The 23,172-nt window shown below is 41.8% G+C and overlaps 2 protein-coding genes and 1 long non-coding RNA gene across 3 annotated transcripts; 2 read left to right on the top strand and 1 right to left on the bottom strand.

Annotated features, from left to right (window-relative positions):
• Positions 1 to 397: 397 nt before the first annotated feature.
• On the top strand, positions 398 to 7,948 carry mdh2 (malate dehydrogenase 2, NAD (mitochondrial)). Its single transcript, XM_041236632.1, has 9 exons — positions 398 to 579; positions 2,155 to 2,323; positions 4,410 to 4,493; positions 5,080 to 5,189; positions 5,511 to 5,636; positions 6,270 to 6,347; positions 6,876 to 6,975; positions 7,094 to 7,245; positions 7,646 to 7,948. Exons 1-9 carry the CDS (start codon positions 517 to 519, stop codon positions 7,775 to 7,777), a joined length of 1,014 nt encoding a protein of 337 aa, XP_041092566.1. The 5' UTR covers positions 398 to 516; the 3' UTR covers positions 7,778 to 7,948.
• Positions 7,949 to 8,557: 609 nt separating this feature from the next.
• On the top strand, positions 8,558 to 17,997 carry LOC121305074. The gene is made up of 9 exons (XM_041236601.1): positions 8,558 to 8,593; positions 11,524 to 11,639; positions 11,778 to 11,832; positions 12,102 to 12,175; positions 13,987 to 14,041; positions 14,314 to 14,387; positions 15,192 to 15,236; positions 16,172 to 16,234; positions 16,800 to 17,997. The coding sequence occupies exons 2-9, from the start codon at positions 11,528 to 11,530 to the stop codon at positions 16,964 to 16,966; spliced, it is 645 nt and encodes a 214-aa protein (XP_041092535.1). The 5' UTR covers positions 8,558 to 8,593; positions 11,524 to 11,527; the 3' UTR covers positions 16,967 to 17,997.
• Positions 17,998 to 21,630: 3,633 nt separating this feature from the next.
• LOC121305100 lies at positions 21,631 to 22,579 on the bottom strand. The gene is made up of 2 exons (XR_005948033.1): positions 22,487 to 22,579; positions 21,631 to 22,028 (listed from the first exon to the last, which is right to left on the bottom strand). It is a non-coding gene; the product is annotated as an uncharacterized LOC121305100 (long non-coding RNA).
• Between the last annotated feature and the right edge of the window lie 593 nt (positions 22,580 to 23,172).

The raw sequence follows: 23,172 nt of genomic DNA, 5'->3' as shown, positions 1-23,172 counted from the left end.
GCTTTAAAACAAAACACGTTATTTCTAACTGAAACATTACGCTTGCGAGTTTAACCTTTTCTCCCACTGACAACGCGTTTATTTTAAATTATTAAAATAAAATGTACACTGTATTGTTTTCAAACCAACTTGCCTGGCTTCTGTAACTGGAGACGCTGTCTGGTTTCCAAGGAGTGACGTCTTGAGAAACCCCTCCTTTCCCCCATCACGTGGCGAGGGTGTTTTTTTTTTTTATTGTTCTCACCCAATCCGCGAAGAGACTAGACTGACAGGGAACGCCGCTTGAGGAAATAATGATTGATTAAACAGTTATCCAATGACAGCGCAGCATTGGTTGTATTTGACCAATAGGAATGGCGGTGAGTACTGAATTAGGGGACGTCGGCCTCGTTAACGTGTAGTGAGACGGGCCTGCGCGCTGTCTTGGCTGAGGTTCACGGTAGAGGACGTTGGAGTCATCTGTGGAAGATTAAACGGAATTTTCTCATTTTAAAAACGACACAAATCTTAGTAAACATGTTTTCCTGCATTGCCAGACCAGCTATTCATCTTAGCAGGAGCTTCTCCACCTCCGTACAGGTAAAGTCGCGACGCTGAAGGTCTGGGGAAAAGACTAGCAGATATGTCTGGAACATAACGCTGTTACCGGTGATGCGGTACTTGGTGTCATAAATCATTTTTAAAATGCGTAGCTCCTGTTCTTCTGGTCCGCATACACTTTCCTAACGAAGTAACTTGAGGGTTCTCATAGTAGAAATGAAAGTGATGCTGTTGTGGGCTGCATCGTGTTAAGACAGTCCCGGTACATTTCAAATTTCACATGGGCCTTCAGTGATGCAGGAAAGCAAGTGTTTAAAAAAACCGGTAGTATTTTTAATTTCAGCTTTCTAGATATGTAAATGTGCATCGCGTTTAAGTGTGTATTTTGGTCCTTATCTTGGTCTCGCCTGGTGTATGGACCGTGCAGTTTCCCGTATAGTGTCAGTGACATGTCGCATGTGCTCAGGGATAAGCAATGCAGTGGAGCTTTCTCATTGTTTCTACGCTACAGATTGTAGTCAAACCTTTTCAATCGTGTTCAAACCTTGAGGTTGAGTGACAAACACACGCTCTGAACCTGCCCCAAGGAGCGGCGTTCGGGTTTGCAACCCGTCCGGGCCGCCCCTGTTCAACTGTAGAGGTCATGAGAAACGTCAGAGATAGCAGAAATGACTCTTCCATTAGTCACTAATAGGCAGAGAAGTAGATGTGATACCTTTATTGGTCTAAATAATTATCACAAGCTTTCAAGCACTCAAAGGTCTCCTGAGATTAAAGCAGGAAAGAGAACACCAATCTTACGCCTACTTTCACCTGAAGAGACCTTTTGAGGTCTTGAAAGAGATTATTTATTAGTTATAGACAATTACGTGCCAACGAGGTCTCAGTTTTCCTAAAACGTATGTAAACCGGGTTTATAAATGTTGATAACTGAGGTATTTCTCAATTTGTTATTTATGGCTATTATCTGTTACCTGTTATCAGTAGAGCATGTACAATTTAGAAATTGATATGACATGTACGATTTTATTGGGTGATTAATCTTGACTGTGTATACTGCAATTCAGTAAGTTTTGAAATCCATACACCCTTCTTTCAAAAGCCTAACCGGAATAGGTGGTGTTCTTGCAAAATGACAGTGATTGCAGTGACGAAATCTGGCATGGTGGAAATTTCTATATTGCTTTTTGCCCAAAAGCACTCAGAAGGTTTAGCTAGCTAATCTTGCTCTCACGGTTGCTGACCAAGAAGGGCAGTTTTGCTAGTTGAGATCTTGTGTAGAGCTCGGAGGTCCTAAAGTACCTATAGGCTGCAGCATTGATATGCAAGAGGTGTCTTAGAAATGTTTAAGTTCACTTGTCCAAGGTCACTAAGGAGTTCAATTCCTTTCTACTTCAGAGGCCTGGGTTGGGATGGCTTCACTTCCTTCACGCCTCTCTGCTCAATGACAGCAACCTCTAGCTTTCATACCCTTATTCATAAATGCAATATCTGTGTTAAAATAATAAATACATTCTTTTCTGAAGGACTTTGTTCTATAAGGTAAGCCTAAACCTTCCTTTTTATTTGGTATACTTTCTATAATGTTGTGTGCTCTTTATTTTTCTCCAACAGAGCAATGCCCGAGTGGCAGTTCTGGGTGCGTCGGGTGGCATTGGGCAGCCCCTGTCCTTGCTGCTGAAGAACAGCCCCCTGGTGAGCCAGCTCTCCCTGTACGACATCGCCCACACCCCTGGAGTGGCAGCGGACCTTAGCCACATCGAAACCCGGGCGCATGTAACCGGTAAGCAGACTGCCTAGCAGAATGAATATGCATGAGCCCAAACTAGTGTTGTCAGACTTGTGTTGTCCTTTGTCTACTGACTGATTTTAATAAAGCAATTCATTTCAGATGTCCTTGTCCCCTTCCTTGAACACTAGAACGACCGCATTTTATAGACATACCTGGAACAACCATGAGCGGCCAACTTGAGCAGCGTATTAAAAACAACATCAGTATTATAATGAAAGGACAAACGATTGAATACAAGTCGTAGTTTTATTCTGGAATGTCATATAAAGCATCTGCACAACTGAAACATTGTAAATGTGTTTATATACAGACATATTCAATAAAACGCAACCTCAAACAGTAAATAAACAAATATTTAAATCAAATGTGTATATACAAGTATATAATCATATACATACAAAACTGTACAACTGAAATGATGTAATTAAGTGTAAAACAATTTAAATAAATGGGTTTATATTGCCTACATAAAAGTGCATGTATGCAACCAAAGCAATGCGTTTATACACAGACATACTGTAATGGGAATGACATGAATTTGAACAGAATGGGCTTCATTTACAATCTTTTACAAAGTCTAAGTGCTGGCACAAATCACACAGATCCTGCTCTTTTCAAGACATGCGGTGCACTTACTGCAGGCATTTTGGCACAGCTATCAATAGTAACCCAGGCCTCTGCAACCAAACGCTCCACGGGCTCCACTAGTGCAATGAAAGCTTCTTCTAATTCCTCCATGGCATTGACCCGGGATCATCTTGCAGTTGTCGGTGGGCTTCTGCTTCAGTGCAGCGTTGTATGTCAATCAATAGGTGAAAAGCACTCGCTGCGTGCTCAATGTTGTGTTTTGCATATGCTGTGGGCCCTGGAACTTCCTTCAGAATATTTTGTTCACCCCTTCTACCTGCAGCTTACACACCAGGATTTATAGTGTTCCAAACAATGCCGTCATTACCAGCCTCTTGAGTGCCCGGTGGTGCTGGTGCTACCGCTGGAGAAGCGACTGCTTCTGGAGAAGTAGAATCTGGATTAGGTGTGGGACTGGTGCAGGTGAAGTGGCTGGCATCCTTGCAGGGGCTGCCACAGGATCTCCTGCGCCCTCGGTCCTGGCACTTCGCTGGCATCCTCCTCACTGTTGCTGCTGCTGGAAGATTCTTTGCAAACCTAGTCTGCTTCAGAGCCAGAGCTGTCATTATTTGTCTCTGCAGCATCGCAATTGTTTTGCTGTCCTGCGTCTTCCGTGATCCATTTTCAATGTGCATTGGGGCAACCATGAATTTCTTAGAAAAACGAGTGACTTGTATAGTAACCAGAGTGCAGACAGACAGTCGGGTGCTGTGAGCTGTCAAGGCTGATTGATGGGCCATCAGGAGGCTCATAAAAACAGTAGAAATGTCAAGTGCTCACGTGAGGAATGTAGACTGATATAATCAAACCTACCAGACAGAAATACAAATAATACCGCAGCATTTAATTGTTAAAATACGTTATATGTTTCGGTCAATTTGACTGCTCCTGGTTGGAGTAGGTATGACAGTATTATCTCGTTAATTTTTGCAGCTATGCTATTCTTTCTTCGTCAGGGTAATTGATACATATATTTAGGTAAAATCAGGAAAGCACAGCTCTGTATCTTAAACACGCACACACCAGATTTTAAATTTAAATTCCAAAAATGGTCGCGGTGACTGCCTTGGTCTTTCTGATGTTCATTTTGTGTTCCCTGGATGCAACTGCCTCATGCATGTGGCTAAATGTGAAAGAGCACTGCACCCTGACACTGCTGGTAAACTTGTGAAATCAATTGCTTTGTTAATTAGGCACTCATGGGATGAAAATCATTTTCCATGAAACAAACGTGAATATCTGACTTTATACCAGGCAGAAGTGTGTCCATCTGTCACATTTTTCCACCTATCTAGAACATTAGTCATGGATTTTTTTTTTTAAATAATTCAGCACATTGGTCTTTTATGCAGGATTGCAAAGACATTTTCCAGTTTGATTGTGTTGCTTTGTTGTTGCATTCTGACCTGTTTGGACAATGTCTTTATCCTCTTGAATTGTGTCCTGTCAGGCCACATCGGTCCAGACCAGCTGGGAGAGTGTCTGAAGGGCTGTGAGGTTGTGGTGATCCCTGCCGGTGTGCCCAGGAAACCCGGTAGGTCCCCTTCCACACTCTGTGTGTATTGAGAAGAGCACACCCCACTCTCAATGTTTAATGGATCTGCATAATCCTAGCCACAACTGTTTCTTTTATTCTTTGTGCCAAATTAGGCAGCCAGTTCGGATTTGAAGCAGTGTGTTGTGTTTTTTGAAGTGCTTGTGTAAAGTGAGCAGCACCATGCTTTTGCTTTCCTGGCCGGGCTGTTCCTATGGAATTGCATATTTTACAAGTTCTCACTTGGCTAGTATTTGTTGTTGGTGGGCAGGGAGTCCACAAGCAATTGGACAAGCTGTTCTGAGTTTTAGGAAATGTACATCTAATTTGCAATGTAATGTCACTAGTGTCCCTTGTTATGATGATGATCTTCTAGTGGACTCAAAGCCATCTATTCTCTTGAGTCCTCTATTTGTTGGATTTAACTGTTCATATCACCAAAGCATTTCGGTTTTTATAATCTCTCCTCTGACACTTCCAAGTTTGTGAATTGCAGGTGGTTACGCAGTGGCGGTATGCAGTACTTGTATTTGGTGGTTCGGTTTAAATCCAGTGCAGGCTTTGACATTGTTACCTTGTCTTGCAGGCATGACCCGTGATGATCTGTTCAACACCAATGCCACCATTGTAGCCAATCTAACAGACGCCTGTGCTCGCCACTGCCCAGAGGCAATGATCTGTGTCATTTCAAACCCTGTGAGTAGCACACTTCACACACAAGCTGCTGCTGGGCTGGGACAACAATACAGATCGGAAGAGAAGGACTGAGTGGTACAGGAGCTTTCAGGAAGCTCACTCTGCTCCAAACTAGCCCATGTGAATGTGGACTTTCAAAAGCAAATGCACAGGGTTTCAATAGTGAAACATTTAATTCATATATTTTAAAAGCAAATCTGGTCTCTTACAGAAGTAATGCCTACAGGATTAAAATGGAGCCTGTCACATGGGTGGTGTATGATTTTTTGGTTTTGTCTTACCAACAACAAAAAGTGACTGGCTAATTGAATTGTCTTTCAGGTCAACTCCACTATTCCCATTACATCAGAGGTGCTGAAGAAGCACGGTGTCTACAACCCCAACAGAATCTTCGGAGTGACTACCTTGGACATCGTGCGAGCCAACACTTTTGTTGGTGAGCTAAAAGTAAGGACTAAGCTGCTGCAGAGAGTCCTACATGGAAAGCTTGGTACAAAGTGAACGCACATGCCTGATAAGTGGCACAGTAGCAGTGGTAGCTGAGGCAGGAATAGGAAAGCAATAACAAAGATTTGAAGAGAATAGATTCAGAGGAGCAGGTGTTTACGGGACAGGAGTATGGGCTTCGACGAGGGGAACCTCCGGGGCTTGCAAGGAAAGGGAGAGGGCTTGTGACATGGGACAGACACTTCCCAATGGAACAGAAGGAAAGCAGGCGAGTTGAAACGATTGTGAGAAGTCCACTGGCTTGCTGACTGCCTTAAACTTGGAAGGTGTGACCTCCAGCAATCGGGAATCTGAGTGACTTTGACCTCCTGTACAGTGGAAAGCATTTAGTACTGAAAAAACTACAAAACTACTGTGTGATTCTTTCTCATTCTCGAGTGACTGTCCCTTCATGCAAACTCTGTGCCTGGTTTTTGTTTTGTATTCTATTATATGCCAAGCTTTAACATGACCCTAGAGGTACAAAGGGAAATGGGCGGATCAGCTTTGTTCTGCTCCTGCGACTGGAGCTCTGTTATTGTTGTTTTGTGTTTAATACACAGTGTATGTGAAGTGTTGCGCTCTCTCCTCCAGGGTCTGGACCCTGCCCGTGTCAATGTTCCTGTTATTGGAGGTCATGCAGGGAAGACCATCATCCCACTCATCTCGCAGGTACGGGGGCTTCAGTCTTGAATGTGCTCTGGATGTTGGTACATTTAGTTTTAAATGTTGATTTAGAATTGTTCCTGAACATTAGTGTAGTGTAAGAGGTCAACTGTAGTGTTTATACAGCAGCAGGACATGTGCAGTGTCAGGTTACTTATTTAAAGTATTTTTCTATGTACACCTAAATGTGGTACACATAGTCTTGTCCACGCTAATGTTACTAAAAAGTAAGAGGGCTGCTTGTGATGTCTATTTTTGATTAGTTACAGAAGTGCCCAATATGAGAACATTTGAAACCCGTTATAGGGCTTCATAATCGCGTCGTCTCCCGTCTGTAGCCAACGCATTCAGGAATGTCTATAGAAGGCTAGAAGTGGTGCAGAATCAAGACCAGTTTTTGTGTTCATATAGTGGGGCAGACTCAATCCATACATAAGGGTCCCTATTTTTAGTTTGTTAATTAGGGCCCGGCACATTCACGTTCAGTTTTATTCTGCTCTCTACAGCATAACTAATCCTTCTTGTGTTTGGCAGTGCACACCTAAAGTGGACTTCCCTCAAGATAAGCTGGCCACTCTGACAAGCCGAATTCAGGAGGCTGGCACTGAGGTTGTGAAAGCCAAGGCGGGGGCAGGTTGGTGCTTTTTAATGGTGGTTTCTCAGTTTAATTCTGTAAATGAGCTTCCCTCTCCATTCGTTCTAAGGGGTGTCTGACAGCAGTGTGCCGTCAACTCGGCGGTCTCTTTCCCCAGGATCGGCTACATTGGCCATGGCTTATGCTGGAGCTCGGTTTGTCTTCTCCCTGTTGGATGCCATGAATGGCAAAGAGGGTGTTGTTGAATGCGCCTTCGTGAGGTCTGAGGAAACTGAATGTACCTACTTCTCTACACCTCTCCTCCTGGGGGTAAGTTCATCTGAGACGTGGAACTATTGTATGCAAAAATGTAAATCGCCAAAATAGGTGGTGTGCACAAGTTCCAGTGTGGACCCCAAGAGGGTGCTGTTTTCCATCCTGAGATTTCAACCAAGATTTAATTTCTTTAATACTGCATCCATTTTACAGTATTGTAGCACCCTAATGTGTTTTTTTAATGTATGCATTTTATTTTTATTGGAGCACAGTGTCTCTGTGGGTCACAGTGGAAGTTGTGACAGTAGCGAGCACATACATTTGTGCTGACGAACTAATCCATGTTCTTTTGATTGGTGGCGCAAGGTCCTGCTATCAACCAAGGTAAGGTCATTCTATTAACACTAGCTAAAGTCTGTGTCCTAATAAATGTGTTCCTTTTGTTTTGTATTAGAAAAATGGCATTGAGAAGAACCTGGGTCTGGGCAAGCTGTCTCCTTTTGAAGAGAAGCTGCTTGCTGAAGCCATGTCTGAGCTGAAGGGCTCCATCAAGAAAGGGGAGGAGTTTGTGAAGAACCTGAAGTGAAGGGCCGGGTCTCCAAGCCAGCTGTGAAAGTCACTTTAAAAGACCGCAGTCTTGCGCCAAAGCACTTACTGTAATGAAGAGGCTTTTACCATCATGTCCGTCATGTTGCAGCTCTTTATTACTGTTCAGTCTAAATTATATCTGCTCGTCAATAAACAAATTGATTTCTGACCTGCTGTGTGTTCAATCATTGCATTGTTGTGTTTTTAAATTCATGAATAACCACACATACAAGGGCAGTGGATAATTTCGCAAGCACGATTATTCTCTCTATCAGATACTATTCAAAATGTGGAAGCATTTAGTATGAACCTGTCCATTGGTAATATTACTTATAAAACTAATCCCTGATAACCTTTCTGTCTGATCTGGAAAGAGATTGCAATGTACAGTTGAGCCTAGAAAGCCACTCTTACCCAGTTGTGTTGAAACTTGATTAAACAGCTCTTCACCACAATGAGTGGAGATGATGGGATATAATGGAACCTGACTTTGTTTTACTTGTGTCATTTTAGATGTGTGTGTTTATATCACTCACAATTGTCTCTAATGAACCACCAAAAACAATGGAGCAATAAAATACCCATCACTCCAAATAAATTGGCAAAACTTTTAAGACAGGCCAATTTGTCTACTTGACTGTTGGCTGTTTATTGTTTGATCACTGGAGCATTAAAGCACAGCCTCTGCTGGTCTGACTAATAGCAGAACTGGTGATGCAAAAAGAGGTCTGGTTGAAATAGCCCTGAGTTGAGGAATTGAGTTCCAGAACTACACACACCAAGAGCCAGCTTCACCCTCCGTACTTCATTCAAGGTCAGTTCAGCTTTATATAAAAATAAGAGCCAAGTTTGGAAAGTATTTTTTATAGCTAGATTATTATTTAACAGTGCAATATCTTTTTTTATGTTGTTCAAGAACTCAGTAGAAATAATCCTGTAATCTCTAATGTTAAACAATATGACCCTATTATGACAGTGCGGTCTGATAGATGGCTCATTATAGATCAACAATTTGGCTCTTCTGATTGGGAGGTGAAGACTGGACACTACAGTTTATGGAAGCAAGTCAGAATGCAAAAAAACATAATGTGTGTGAATAAACATGAAACATTTTTAAAGAGTGCAAGAATACCACAGCAGCGTGCCGTCTGGTTCAATAGACTTTTTCAATTGTTTTTTTTTTTGTTTTTACAGAGTGTTTTTCGGTTTCTACAGCAGCTATTAGGCTGCACTCCATTATTTATGTTATTCTAAAATGGTTTTAAAGGTTCTTAACAAAACATTCCTTCACTCTCCAAGTTATATGAATCGGGCCTTATACAGTACTGTACTCGAACCATTCAGTAACACAGTATACTGTACTATAGGGTGTAGTGTTTGAGATGTATTTTGATATGGGACTAATTGCAATGTCTCAATTAGGAATTTAAAATGTATTCAGGAACGTGTTGTCATTCATTCATTTTAACACATCCCCAAAATGCACGTCGGATGTTCTCAGTTTGTGACTTCCATCCGCTCCCTCTGAATGTAATCGTTCTGTTTTAGCGTCTCTTTCCTACAGAATAGAATGAGAGTGAAATTGGTGTGTTTGGGATTCGCGCAATGTTAGCAGCTTTTTGTGGTTTGATTCTGAAGGATGCAAAGTAAAGATTTATAAGAAAGTCAAGTAGAAAACTTTTCAAAAATGTTTTATTTTAACAAACTAGCTATTTGTCTCGGGTTTTCTCATTTTACAACTAAAACCAAATTTGTCTCTTCATTTCAATTTGTATTACATTTTGTATTAGCCTGTTTTTAGTGTCACGGTTTGATTTTAATTAAAAATGCGTGAAGCGATTAGGGAGTCTAGTGATGAAAGGCGCTATAGAAGTGGGAGTTGTATTGTGTTGTATAGGTGTTTGGTCAGTGCCTTCTTCAGCTCTTACTCGGAATCAGACTGCCAGCTGTTAGAAGCCCCAGCTTCAGATATCTACAGTGAAAAACAGGAAGTGAGCTCATTCTAAGAAATGTATAAATATGTATTAAATACAAGCTGTGTGAAGCAGCTAAATATTAAAATAGGTCATTTGCAAACAATTCAATTTCAAAATCTTCAAACCATATCATACAAACTAGGGGTTTTAAAATTGCCAAAGCATGGTCTTCTGCTATCACATGATTTATTTTGCGTGTATATATATATATATATATATATATATATATATATATATATATATATATATATGAATACATTGCCCTAGCATATCCATGACAGGGGTACATATTAAAATACAGAGAACTGCACATATTAAAACTGTAGTAACTGTTTCATGACTGTTTCTACATGCACTAAATTAAGTGGGATTGGAACTCAACTTTAACACACTCTATTTCCGGGCTTTGCTGTTCATATCATTAGCTGTAGTATTAAATTCTGCAGCAGGAGTGTAAGTGAAGTCAGCTACGGGTTGGTAAGGTATCTGTATTGTGGGGTGTGTTTAAAAAGTGAATACGATCCTATGCAATATTGTATATATAGGGCTTACTTTATTAATTGTTCATGTTATTTTAGTTTTATTTTATGCTTGAAAAAAGCATTTGCTCTAGGCTAAGGGAAGGGGGCCAAGAAATAAGATTCATGGTGATATTTATTAATATTAACATTCAGGTCAGTGATTGGGTACAGGTGGATTCTAGTGATTGCCAATGCACTTCACAGACAGTATTTCTGGAGATGCCTGTCGTGTGTGGGGCTTCACATGTCCAGATTGGACTGCTATGTGAGATTGGCAGAAATGATTCAGAAACAACCTGCCTCATTGTGAAAGCAAATGATATTTAAACTGTGAGTGGAAGACTGATTTCTATAAATACAAGCGAGGTTGGTGTCTTTGAGGACAGCAAGCTCAAAATGAGGAAGGTATGAAGAGATGGTAACACCTTCTCATGGGTCTGACTGCAATTTGTGTCATCTGTAATCCTGCATCAAATTACTGCTGAACTAGAATGACTAATACTCCTTTGGAAGATGTAGAGGGGAGGGTCGAGACTGCTGGAGGTCCTAAATAGGGTTTTGTGGGCTGGCCAATCACATCAGCAGATGACAAATCCTAGAATCCCCCTTTTTGAAAAACATCTTCAGAACTGCACAGGAAAAGGCTGCGGGGTCTGAAATGGTCCCTCTTCAGTTAGCAAACGTGTTACCAGTCTGCTAAGGGGAGGCTCCCTGAGCCAAGCTGATATAATTATAGGAGGCTGTGTGGTCCAGTGGTTAACGAAACAGGCTTGTAACCAGGAGGCACCCGGTTCAAACAGGCTTGTAACCAGGAGGCACCCGGTTCAAACAGGCTTCTAACCAGGAGCAACTGACTCATTGTGTGACCCTGAGCGAATCACTTAACCTCCTTGTGCGCTGTCTTTAGAGTGAGACGTTCTTGTAAGTGACTCTGCAGCTGATGCATAGTTCACACACCCTGGTCTCTTATCTTGTAAAGCGCTTTGTGATGGTGGTCCGCTATGAAATGCGCTGTATAAAAATGAAGATTATTATTATAAATGACCTTATATATATGTATAGCTGACCACAGTGAAATTACGAGTAGCCTAAACACAAATTCATATATTTTATAATGTCTTATTTTGCCGTGCAAGCGTGTGCTTCTGGAAATGTGAAATTCAAGAGAGTATGGTACAACTCGTCCTGCAGCTACAGCATTGACTGAGACCGATACTGCACTGTGCTGGCCTCCTCTCTCTTCGCAGACACATGGCTCTGCTCCGGCAGTATTTCTGGCTCTGGCTGGCTCTGGGGATCGGCTTCGTCTCTCTGATCCTCGGGCTCCTTCTCACCCTTCTCTGCTGGTGCATCTTCAAAAGAGGTACAGCTCCTCTTGGAACGGGGACAGACGGTCTGAAACCTCATCTGATCTGATCTGAACAAAATGTGTTTGCAAGAACACATCTGTCAACTCAACAAAAGGACCAGTACAATCATTATTTTTTCTGTTTCATTACAGGCCAGGTTGACTACTCTCTAGAGAACAGTACTAGTGAATACAAGTTTAAAGTTCGGTATGTAAATATCAGTTGATAATTGCCCTGAGCTAGTGGGGAGTCTGCGTCTAAATGACTAATTAATAATAATAATAATAATAATAATAAGTGTTGTGCATCAGAGTAAGAGTATGGGGTATAGGGACATACTGAAGGGGAGTTATTCAGTCTCAGACTTACTCTCAAGCCACTGACTGGGGATGACAGGTTTCAATGTTGAGTGTTTAAAGCTATTGATATTTGTCTTTGTCGTTATTCATTGTGTGTTCCTGTGGTTTTTGGAGCAGTGATCACCACCCAGAGTTGCCTCCGTTACCCCCCAGAAACATTGTGTATCCAGCACAGCTGCACGGTGCTCAGGGTGAGTTATACAGCGCAGGTGCACATCCTGGTTGAGTGAAGTAAACTGGTCTTCACTGGGAACTCTGAAGGGAGCCTCGCACTGGCTCTGGCGCTCCTGTGGGTTCTCTTCATCGCGCTACAGCGAACCCTGCCGGCCAGGGGCCCAGTGAGCTCAGAGCAGACACCTGCAGGGCTGGCCTTTGTCCTCCAGAGGTCAGTAGCTCGCTGACATCCGCTCTCAAGTTCCTGGGTGAAAATCAGGAAGCTGGCTAGGACGTGGGATCGGAGGACGCCCACTGAACCTTCGGCTCTCCTGAGCCATGTAGGGAATAGTTGCAGTGAGGGGAAAAGCAACTGGGCATTCCAAACTAGAAGACATATCGGTAGTAAAATAATAACTGGACACACTAAATCTATTTAAAAAAAAGAAAAATTGTGTATCCTAACCAGAGAGAGAATATGTTCTCCAAGCTCAGCCCTTATGAGTCCCACTCCTCAGCACACAGAGCCCCTCTCCTCCTCTCCAGAGTTCTTATGAGTCCCACTCCTCAGCACACACAGCCCCTCTCCTCCTCTCCAGAGTTCTTATGAGTCCCACTCCTCAGCACACACAGCCCCTCTCCTCCTCTCCAGTGTTCTTAAGAGTCCCACTCCTCAGCACACACAGCCCCTCTCCTCCTCTCCAGTGTTCTTAAGAGTCCCACTCCTCAGCACACACAGCCCCTCTCCTCCTCTCCAGTGTTCTTAAGAGTCCCACTCCTCAGCACACACAGCCCCTCTCCTCCTCTCCAGTGTTCTTAAGAGTTTCATTCCTCAGCACACACAGCCCCTCTCCTCCTCTCCAGTGTTCTTAAGAGTCCCACTCCTCAGCACACACAGCCCCTCTCCTCCTCTCCAGTGTTCTTAAGAGTCCCACTCCTCAGCACACACAGCCCCTCTCCTCCTCTCCAGTGTTCTTGCATTTCCTCTGTTATATCCTATTCCGGTTAGTCTTATTTTTTAATAATCTTAGAAATTCTGGTCACCACATTACCAAAAGGACACCGTGGCCCTGGAGACACTAACCCCAGGGCCAAAAGGACTGAGCGTGGCCCTGGAGACACTAACCCCAGGGCTTAAAGGACTGAGCTAGTGAGATATAGGCAGAGGAACTGAATCTGTAGCTGAGGGAACACAAAGCCAGGCCAGAGGGAAGGAGACAGTTCTTTGAACTCCCCCTAGTGTAATTGTACACCAAGACGTTGCAAAAACGGGGACAGACCTACATGTGGTTATTTTTTTTGGTACATCTTGCTGTAGACGACTTAGACAGAAGAGTCGACTCGGCCTCTGTCTTCTGTACGAACTCCGGAGTCCCTTTTAAACTTGAACACCTCAATGCTGTCACTGTCCTCACAGTGACAGTTCTGTCAAGACCATTCCCATAACCATACACCATGTGCTCTTTGAGAAACTCCAGGTGTTACCAAACGTAAATTTTCGTGTGTGGCATTCTCTTAAGCTGAGGGAACACAAAGCCACTTTCTCAGGAAAGGTGGCTTGAAAGCTGGTTCCAGGAGACAGGGAGACCTAGTTTGAGACAGCTTTGCTGTCTCAAACCTAAATCTCCCAGGTGTGCCGTGCAGTGGTCTGAAACCTCGTCTCCTGAAACCATGTTCCAAGTCACAGAGTTTCTTCATGTTTCCTCAGCTCTAGATACGACATTGCTTAGAAGATGTGCATTCCTGTTTGCAAGAACAGTTCTAGACTGTCTGTCTGTCGAATTCACAAAATCCTGCTGAACTCCACAAAAGGACCAGTGTGATCACTATTTTTTCTTGTTCATTACAGGCCAGTCTACTTTCTGTCCAGAGAACAGTACTAGTGAATACAAGTTTAAAGTTCGGTATGTAAATATCAGTTGATAATTGCCATGAGCTAGTGGGGAGTCTGCGTCTAAATGACTAATTAATAATAATAATAATAATAATAATAATAAGTGTTGTGCATCAGATTAAGAGTATGGGGTATAGGGACATACTGAAGGGGAGTTATTCAGTCTCAGTCTTACTCTCAAGTCACTGGCTGGGGATGATAGGTTTCAATGTTGAGTGTTTAAAGCTATTGATATTTGTCTTTGTCGTTATTCATTGTGTGTTCCTGTGGTTTTTGGAGCAGTGATCACCACCCAGAATTGCCTCCGTTACCTCCCAGAAACATTGTGTATCCAGCACAGCCGCATGGTGCGCAGGGTGAGTCATACAGCGCAGGTTTGCATCCTGGTTGAGTGAAGATACCGCAGAGAAAATGAATCTATTCAGCCTAGAATAAATACGAATTAGGGGTGGGGAAGTGATTGAAGTCTTTAAAACCTTAAAAGTAGTTAACCCTGATAAACAATGCTTCAGCACAGCACAGAAATCTGGCTGGAAATGAAGTGGAGATAGACTGAGGACAGAGGGTAGGAGACACTTATTGAAGTCTAGAGTGCTGGGGTGTGGAATGGGTTACCGAGTCATGTTGTTGGTTCACTGGGACCATTTAAGACCTCTAGGGACCAGAAGAGCTTCGATGGGCAGAAAGGCCTCCTCTCGTTCGAAATTTGTTCTTCAGCTCTTACGTTGTTTGCACTGTATTTTTGCAGTTTCCCTTCTCATTTTCCACGGTTGTACTTTGCGCTTACTGTAGTTTACCATGGTTTGCTGTGTTTTTAAATATGCTTTACCACACCTCTCTGTGCTTCACAATGTTTCCCTATGCTTTAATACACCTCTCTGTGCTTCACAATGTTTCCCTATGCTTTACCACACCTCTCTGTGCTTCACAATGTTTCCCTATGCTTTACCACACCTCTCTGTGCTTCATGTTTCCCTATGCTTTACCACACCTCTCTGTGCTTCATAATGTTTCCCTATGCTTTACCACACCTCTCTGTGCTTCACAATGTTTCTCTATGCTTTCCCATGCTTTCATCATGCTGTATTACATTTTGCTGTGCTTTTACTGCGTGAACCTTATAGAAGAGTAGCTTTTTAAGTTCTGTTTGTTTTGTTCAGATATGCAACAGCAGACTTTTCGCCACCAGCCAGAGTCCAATCCTGGTAAGAATTTGCCTTTGTGCCTCATACAAGTAAAACATCATGAGTGTGTCAAGCTGCTGGCTGTCTTGAAGTGGTGAAGGCTTGTTCTAATCATGGCAGATCAGAATCTAATCAAAAGCACAGAACATGCCAACATACATTCCGTGATCAATTATTCTTCAAGTAAATACTGTATACACTCTAAAGTTAACAGGGTAATTGTGTGCCTGTTGTCTGATTCATACAGATTGATATGTGCTGTTCATAGTGTTTAGGGTTATATAATTCTGCTGTTTCCTCAATATTTTCCAATGCATTTGTTTATTGTATATTTTTTGTACCTGTATATAAGTATATATTTATTTTAACCTTACCTGTACTTTCTTTAAATACTAGCAAATGTCTACGTATTTGAACATGTCATTTAAACAGAGATGTATGGAAAGGCACAGAGTAGAGATTGGGAGCAGAGAGTAGAGTATCATTTGTGACAGCTGTATTTTCTCTACTAGATCCACCTTGCAGTATTATGGGCTCAGCTTTGGGTGCCGCTGTTGTAATACAAGCTGCTTGTCTGTGTTGTTCTTGGGTGGGGTCCTCACTGGGGGTGTCTGATGTCACTGGGGCTCTTCTTCAATCAATACGTTTGGAACTCCTCATTGTTCATAATTGTTTGGTAATTGTAACAACATTTTAATAAATTGACATGCTGTACCCGGGTCAGAACTCACGCAGGCTGTTTGTTATTGCGTCGACTCACGAACGGCCGTCATGCGTTTTGTCTCGCTCGACCCGGGTCAAAGCTCAGCGACCCAGTTACGTGGTTTCACATTACGCAGGATTGTGACCCGGATAGCCAGAACCCGGGTCCGGACCTGGGTTGGAGTGCTCGTGGGAAAGGGGCTTTACTTTTACACCCTGGTTGTTAGTCTCACTTTTCTGGATTTTTTTTTTAGGTAAGCAACAGCAGGGTCTTTCTCCTCAGCGGAGTCTTTCTCCTCAGCAGAAGTCTAGCCCAGGTAAGAACATTTCTACTTGCCTTTTGTAAGAAGACACTACTTATATTTGCTAGTTGTTTCAGTGCTAACAGATTTGGGGGGGGGGGGGGGGGGGGGGGGATAGGTTAAGCAATGAAAGTGACAGCAAGGTGATTTTATCTCATCTGCCACTGTTGTCTCCCAAAAATCACTTAGAACAGACACTCACAGGACAACATGTATTGTGGGCCGATTCCAACAGGCCTATGTTTCAGCTGTCAATGCCAGAGAAGCAACGTGATGCAGCCATTGACCAGTCAAATAAAAGCAGGGGCACTAAAAACCACAGGAGACATTTTGATCACTTGGCATGTGGTTCAATGGCAAGTTTATTCCAAAGATATATACAGCAGACTCTTGCCAACCTCAACCCTGCTATTCTGAATTGACCATGTATTTATTCCTTCATGAATTTGTTGATATTTGATACAAAACAACAAATTAGGAACACATTAGATAAATATCCTAAGGAAGAAGCCAGCTACCCTACTTCAGAGTATTATGTAATATGCAAATGAACTACCTTTGTTTATTTTTCTGTGGAAAGACTCAGAGCTGCACAAGAACGAGGTTGCCAAGGAGACGGATCCGACCTACCTGGATGTGTTCGATGTGCCAGAGCTTGACTATGATGACGTCATGGCTCTAGTCTTTGTCAGTGAGGACTATGATGACACTGAGAACCAGCCACCAGCCCGGGGATTCGCAAAGTGAGCTGGGCTGCACAGAGACAGAGTCGAGCGGCTGGTCATGTACTGCTCCTGATGCAAACAGCAGGATTTATACAATTAGGGCTCACACATGTGTGCATGCAAACACATTGCAACATGTCATAATGAATGGTGAAGCTTAAAGACCAGCATGGTCAGTTTCAAATACAGATGGTAGATCACCATGATACTGAAATTGAATCTCACCAGTATTACAGTGTAAGCCCCTTAACATCATCCTAGCTGTCTTTCAGTTCTGAAGACTAATAAATATTTTCCTATTGCTCATTTTTTTCTGAAGCTTAGAAAACTTTGTACTAGGCAAAATCATCATAGATATTACATTTTGTATATGGCTTGCTGTAAAAGGTTGTATCGATTCAATGTTTTTCAATGCATATTTTGTGTACCTGTATATAAGTATATATTTATTTTAACCTTACCTGTACTCTCTTTAAATACTAGCAATATATTTGAACATGTCATTTAAACAGAGATGTATGGAAAGGCACAGAGTAGAGATTGGGAGCAGAGAGTAGAGTATCATTTGTGACAGCTGTATTTTCTCTGCTACATCCACCTTACAGTATTATGGGCTCAGCTTTGGGTGCCGCTGTTGTAATACAAGCTGCTTGTCTGTGGAGTTCTTGGGTGGGGTCCTCACTAGGGGTGTCTGATGTCACTGGGGCTCTTCTTCAGTCAGTATGTTTGGAACGCCTGTTTCTGATCATTGTTCATAATTGATAACGAATCTCTTTTGTGCACACTGGTTTCATGGCACAGATGGAAATGCAGCATTAGATCTTCAATGTTACATATAGCTCAGACTCAGATACAACATTGTTCTTGAATTGTGATTGCATTGCCTTTAATAATTCACGTTAATGTGTTTGTCTTTAGTGCATGAGCTTTCTAAAAACATGGCATTTAGAGTTGAATACAATAGAAATGAATGAAAACTGTCTGCCTGTTGAAGTAACTTTTCATAAATCTTACCGATTAACAAGAACATAAGAAAAGTCTGAGAACGAGAAAAGGCCATTCTGGGTTTTTTTGTACTGCTTATTTGTCGTGTTTGAAGTGGTTTGCTGTGGGGCTGGGAGCCTCGTGCCGAGTCGTCATTGTAAACGAGAATTTGTTCTCCGTTGACTCATCTGGATGTATAAAGGTCCTAATTGATTGATTGATTTGCCATCACTCTGTATGTCTCTGGATTATTTTGCTCCAGTATTTAGTTATTGTCATTTTATGTCTGCCTTTACCTTAATGGGCTTAGCTGTCTCCTAGCTGTCTCCTAGCTGTCTTCTAGCTGTCTCCTAGCTGTCTCTTAGCTGTCTCTCAGCTGTCTCTTAGCTTGTCCTAAGTGTCCAGATCTTCCTATTCCATTCAAATCATGTAATGATGTGACCTATCAACTCTGCTAGCCCCACACACTCTGCATATATAAAGGCAGAGAGAGTAGGTGGGCTGGCAGGATTGAAGGGTCACATTGTCACATGATTTGAATGGAACGAGGAAGGCTGTTCATTCCCGCTACTCAGGATTCTCCTGGCAATTAAAGGTTAAAAACCAGGTTAAGGGAGATTCATAAAATAAACCTAAATAAAGAAATAAAAAATCCCCAGAAGCATTATTACAAACACCATTAAATAGTAAGGTAATGCACACCATGCAAGTTATATATAAAGCCATGCCATTTAATGTATTGAAACCCCCAAATGAGTGAGGCTGCACAAGGGAAAGTAACTCCTTGAATTGTTCATTGAAGGATAATCTCTGAAAATCGTGTTGTTATGTTACATTTGCAGTTGTGTTTCTCACTCTACAGCTTATAAAAAATAACACCTTCCTGTGTTAGTATTAACCTATTAAGTACCAAATACGTTTTTTGTTGAAAAAATCACAACACAAGCTGTATGTATGTAATTTAATACATTCTAAATCAATAAGCTACCATTGTAAAAGTTTTAAATCTTTTAGAAGTGTAAAATGGCACCCATTAATAGCACATATTCTCAGCGTCTTATTTTGAAGACAGCCTAGTTAAACGTGCCAGTAATCAGAGCAGTGAAATTTCCTGCAGGCTATGAAGCTCAACACATAGACAATGGAGTTTTAGCATCACTGCGGGGAGGAATTAAACATGTTTAGGCTTCAGTTTCTTATTTTATATTGAGGTGTCATAAAAGCATCTGAAGGGCTATATTTGCAGAATTAACATTTACATTTAGACTTAACTTTTGCAGTTAACAAAATGAGAGTAAGTTATCATAACAATACAGTTAAAGAGACCATATAACTAACAGGTAGATGCCAGTTATAAATGCTCCAAAATGACAAGGTGGCCTGTTCTCTAACGAGGACAGTGGCACTCGGTGGGTTAAAAGACTGTTGTAAAAATACCATCAGCAATAAAACAAGAGATCCTTAAGAGGCGGGATTCATCTGAGTTTGTTCTATAGAAAAGCAGTTCTACTTTCCTCAGAGCTCCAGTGAATAATGAAAACTCAGCATTCTTCTGCGACAGGACCCACCTCCTTCAGCTAGTTCTCCAAGAATCGCGTTCTGTGTAGTTTGATTCTTTGAGAAAAGCCGCCCTTAAATTTATGAATCAGTTTTTCGGAGCCCTCTTTCATTGTATGTTTTGTATGTTGTGTGAAGGGTTTTAAATAAATCACCCTGAGTGAAAAACCTGAGCTTGATTAATAGATTCTTCTAGTGTCAATAATTCAGTACTATGTTGTTGATTATATACAGAGTACAATTAATCAATCAATCAATCAAGACCTATATTTATCCAGCTCATCAATAGTCTTTTAGAGACCATTTTATAAACAGCATCACCAGAATCTAAAATGGGGAGTAAAGATTATATTTGTTGGAATGTGTAAAACAAGATTTGTCTAGATTTAATTTAATTTTGTAAGCTATCAATATGCGTTTTGAACATGAATGCACTCTCCAGCCAAATTCCAAAGTATTTGTAACCTGTATCTTATGACTGTTCTGAATAGTATCAGCCGAAAATGACAATAACAGATACAAATATATCAGTGCATAATAACACACATCTGGTATATAGATTTGTAGGCATGACTGTCATTGTTAGCTGAAACTATTTTCAAAGGCTGCATTCTGTATATATTTACATGTTATTTTGTGTACTACTGACGTTGTATAGTTGCATGGCAGTGAAAAGGTTCAAAGAAAACTGTTACTGGAGCCCAATTTATTTGCAATGAATTAATTTGAGGCGTATTGTTGTGGAATTGAATTGCAGGTCATGCGGAATCACATTGAAAACCTGTTACCAGTAAACAAGACAAGTCATGGTTGCATTTCCTCTATTTCAGAGGCTCTTTGGTGTCAGCTGCACTGTTTGTGGGTTTATTCTGGGTTATAAATCTGGCAGCGTTCCTGCAGTCTGGGTAATTCCATTTTGAGTGGAAATCGGTCACATAAACATTCTCCAGCGAGCAGCAGTGGCTATGCTGCGTTTTCACACAGCTCCTGCTAGTTTTCCAGTGCCTTCTCTTGGATGCTTGGCTGACTGTTCCTTGTACAGTGAAACTGTATCTGTGCTGGTTTTGCACACTGATCAGCACTAATCCCTTACTCTCTATATAGACCTACAGATTTAGCACTATCAAGTGTTTCAAAGTTATGGTTAGTGCTAATCAGTGTCTGACGCTGCACAGGTTTACCACTATACATTTGCACAGCCAGTTTGCAGTTTTCCCATGCCGGTACAATACAGGAATGCTCAGTGCTTACCTCTGCTTTATTACACTTTTTAAAAAACTTTTATTAGGGAACCCTTCACCTGGCGCATTGCTTAATTTCAGGTTTTGGAGACAGATTGAGGTCTTGCATCATTAAAAGTTGTATTGTACTTTGGCAAATGTAATGCAGGTGTCAAGACCAGCTCACTGTCTATATACACCTGGGGAGGATGTGAAGGCACTTCTGTAAGCGTCTGTACGTTGGAATATGAGAAGTGGATCCATCTAGTCTAGAACAAAGAAGGATCAGAAGAGACTTGACTGAAGTTTTAAGAAAATCTTACAAGCAGTCAGCAATGTTGCCCTAGCCAATACTTTAAGCACAGAGACAGGGACCAGAGGACACAGTTGGACAAAAAGTGGAGATAGACTTAGGACAGAGCGGTGAGGGTATCAAATGGGTTATCAATCATTTTGTCGATGCTGAATCAACGATATCTTTTAAAATCAGACTTGACAAATGTTTGAGCTGTTGGGAACCGGACAAGCTGAACAGCCTCCTCTCATTCCTAAACTTTAAGTTCTCATGAAACAGTCCAGGTCAAGTGGTCCTCATGGTTTTAAAGAGATTGACTGCAGAGCAGTAAACTGCAATTGCAGTATTGCAGCAGTCCAGATTCAGTCAGCACTGACACATGGCTTGCAGGGGAACAGGTTTGCATAGCCCTGGTCCAGGTGTTACCTCCCCACCGCTTTCAAAAATACCCCAATTCAAATTTTTTGTGCTACCTCTTTAAAAATTAAAACAGTAACTGGACAATCCGTTATCAAACGACAAGACACAAGAAACAGGCAAAATACAGTTCTGACATATTTGTTTTTATATACAAAGGTAGACTTGACAGTCCTAAAAAATGAAAAGAAAAAAAGACCACTTTTTTTTTTGTTTCTTTCATTCTTTTATATTCAATAAAATACTACATAAAAATCTTCACACAAAAAGGCAGCTCATTCTTTGACAGTCCTGTTCCTGAATGTTGTCATGGAAACCCAAATGCTGCAGAAAGACTCAGGATTGGTGGAAAGCTAGTGATCGGATTGTTTGCTTTACAAAACACTTTATATACACAGGGGGTTCAAGATCTCTGTCCAGAGTGAGAAAGAAGGTACAAAATATATCTGTGAAGGCTGTATGAGCACACAATGTGTGCCTGTGGGGGCTGGATGCAGTTTTTCCACTAGCCCCCCAGGCGCTGCCCCTCCCCCCAGGGAAAGCCCCCCGGCCGCTCCTCGGGGAGGGGGTTATAGTTGCCGTCTTCCTCGGGGGTGTCAAACAGAGCCTTCCTGCAGACAGAGGGTTGGTCTGTGTTAGCAATGACAGAAAGAGCTTGCCTCACAGACCAATCACAGCCATCTTAAATGTCTTTAGAATATATGGTAGCCTCTGAAATGTCTTTGCATCCATGGAAATTAAGTCACATTTTAAAATTAGCTATACTGTCATTCCTATTTATCTATAGTCTATATTTAAAAAAAATAGGAGATTGTCCCTTTTTATAGTTTATAGGTGTGCAAAATCGTAGCTATGCATTCTAACTGCAGTAAATACTGTTTACTGTTTGTCATCCACGCCCCCCCCCCCCTAAAAAGACTTTAAAATGAGAGGAGTCTATTAAATTGATATACAACAGAGGTGGATGAAAATACTGATACTTTTTAGAACATTAAAATAGGGTTATCTGTATACCAAAGTTGAGCAAATCAAACTGAGAACTGCGTTCTCCAGGGCTCTGTGCACTTACAGAATACCCGGGGTCTTTAACCAGCGCCCTCCCCCAGGCTGGTCTGGAAACACATCCTCCAGGAAGAAATAGATGTGTCCGACTGCAATCCCTGTGAGGAGAGACAAGGACTGAATGAGCGGGTGGCACAGCGAGCCCTTGCTGCATTTCTCCACTGAGGGACATTATTATTCCAGTGCAAAAGTCCACATATGTTTTGTCTTCAGCCTTTTTAGTTTTGTCTTGTTTTGCACGGATGAAGAAAGGCACAAGCAAAGAGGCACGAATTGAACAAAATGTGTGGTGCAGAGTCAGTGGGGAGTGACTGCCCAAGTCAATAGAGAACAACCTAATCTGTATAATATGACACTGACTGCAATACATGACTTATGGGACACTCTATATACTGGATTTATAAAAAACTGCTTTCAAGCTTTGTGAACAGGGTCCAGAATATGGCAATGGGTACAGCTGATCACCTCTTACTCTCTCAGTTCAGAGTTTTGGATAGAAAACATTGAGAAAGCGATCTAGTTGAAATGTTTGTTTTTCTTTTAGTAAAGAGCAGATTGGTATTGCAGTGGGGATGGATGGATGGATGATAAAGGGCAGGTTGGTATTGCAGGGGGGATGGATGGATGGATGATGAAGGGCAGGTTGGTATTGCAGGGGGGGTGGATGGATGGATGGATGGATGATGAAGGGCA

The sequence above is a fragment of the Polyodon spathula genome, chromosome 41 (genome assembly GCF_017654505.1).
Source record: "Polyodon spathula isolate WHYD16114869_AA chromosome 41, ASM1765450v1, whole genome shotgun sequence".
Taxonomy (NCBI): Eukaryota; Metazoa; Chordata; class Actinopteri; order Acipenseriformes; family Polyodontidae; genus Polyodon; species Polyodon spathula.
Note: the sequence above shows the minus strand (reverse complement) of the source record. Positions and strands in the feature narration are given on the sequence as shown.

Excerpts from the sequence above, each read along its gene's own strand:
- LOC121305074 (XM_041236601.1), top strand. The coding sequence starts at position 11,528 with ATGGCTCTGCTCCGGCAGTATTTCTGGCTCTGGCTGGCTCTGGGGATC. Across the intron at positions 11,833-12,101 it reads GAATACAAGTTTAAAGTTCG|TGATCACCACCCAGAGTTGC; the intron begins GTATGTAAATAT and ends TTTTTGGAGCAG. Across the intron at positions 15,237-16,171 it reads CCAGCCAGAGTCCAATCCTG|GTAAGCAACAGCAGGGTCTT; the intron begins GTAAGAATTTGC and ends TTTTTTTTTTAG.
- mdh2 (XM_041236632.1), top strand. The coding sequence starts at position 517 with ATGTTTTCCTGCATTGCCAGACCAGCTATTCATCTTAGCAGGAGCTTC. Across the intron at positions 580-2,154 it reads GCTTCTCCACCTCCGTACAG|AGCAATGCCCGAGTGGCAGT; the intron begins GTAAAGTCGCGA and ends TTTCTCCAACAG. Across the intron at positions 5,190-5,510 it reads TCTGTGTCATTTCAAACCCT|GTCAACTCCACTATTCCCAT; the intron begins GTGAGTAGCACA and ends ATTGTCTTTCAG.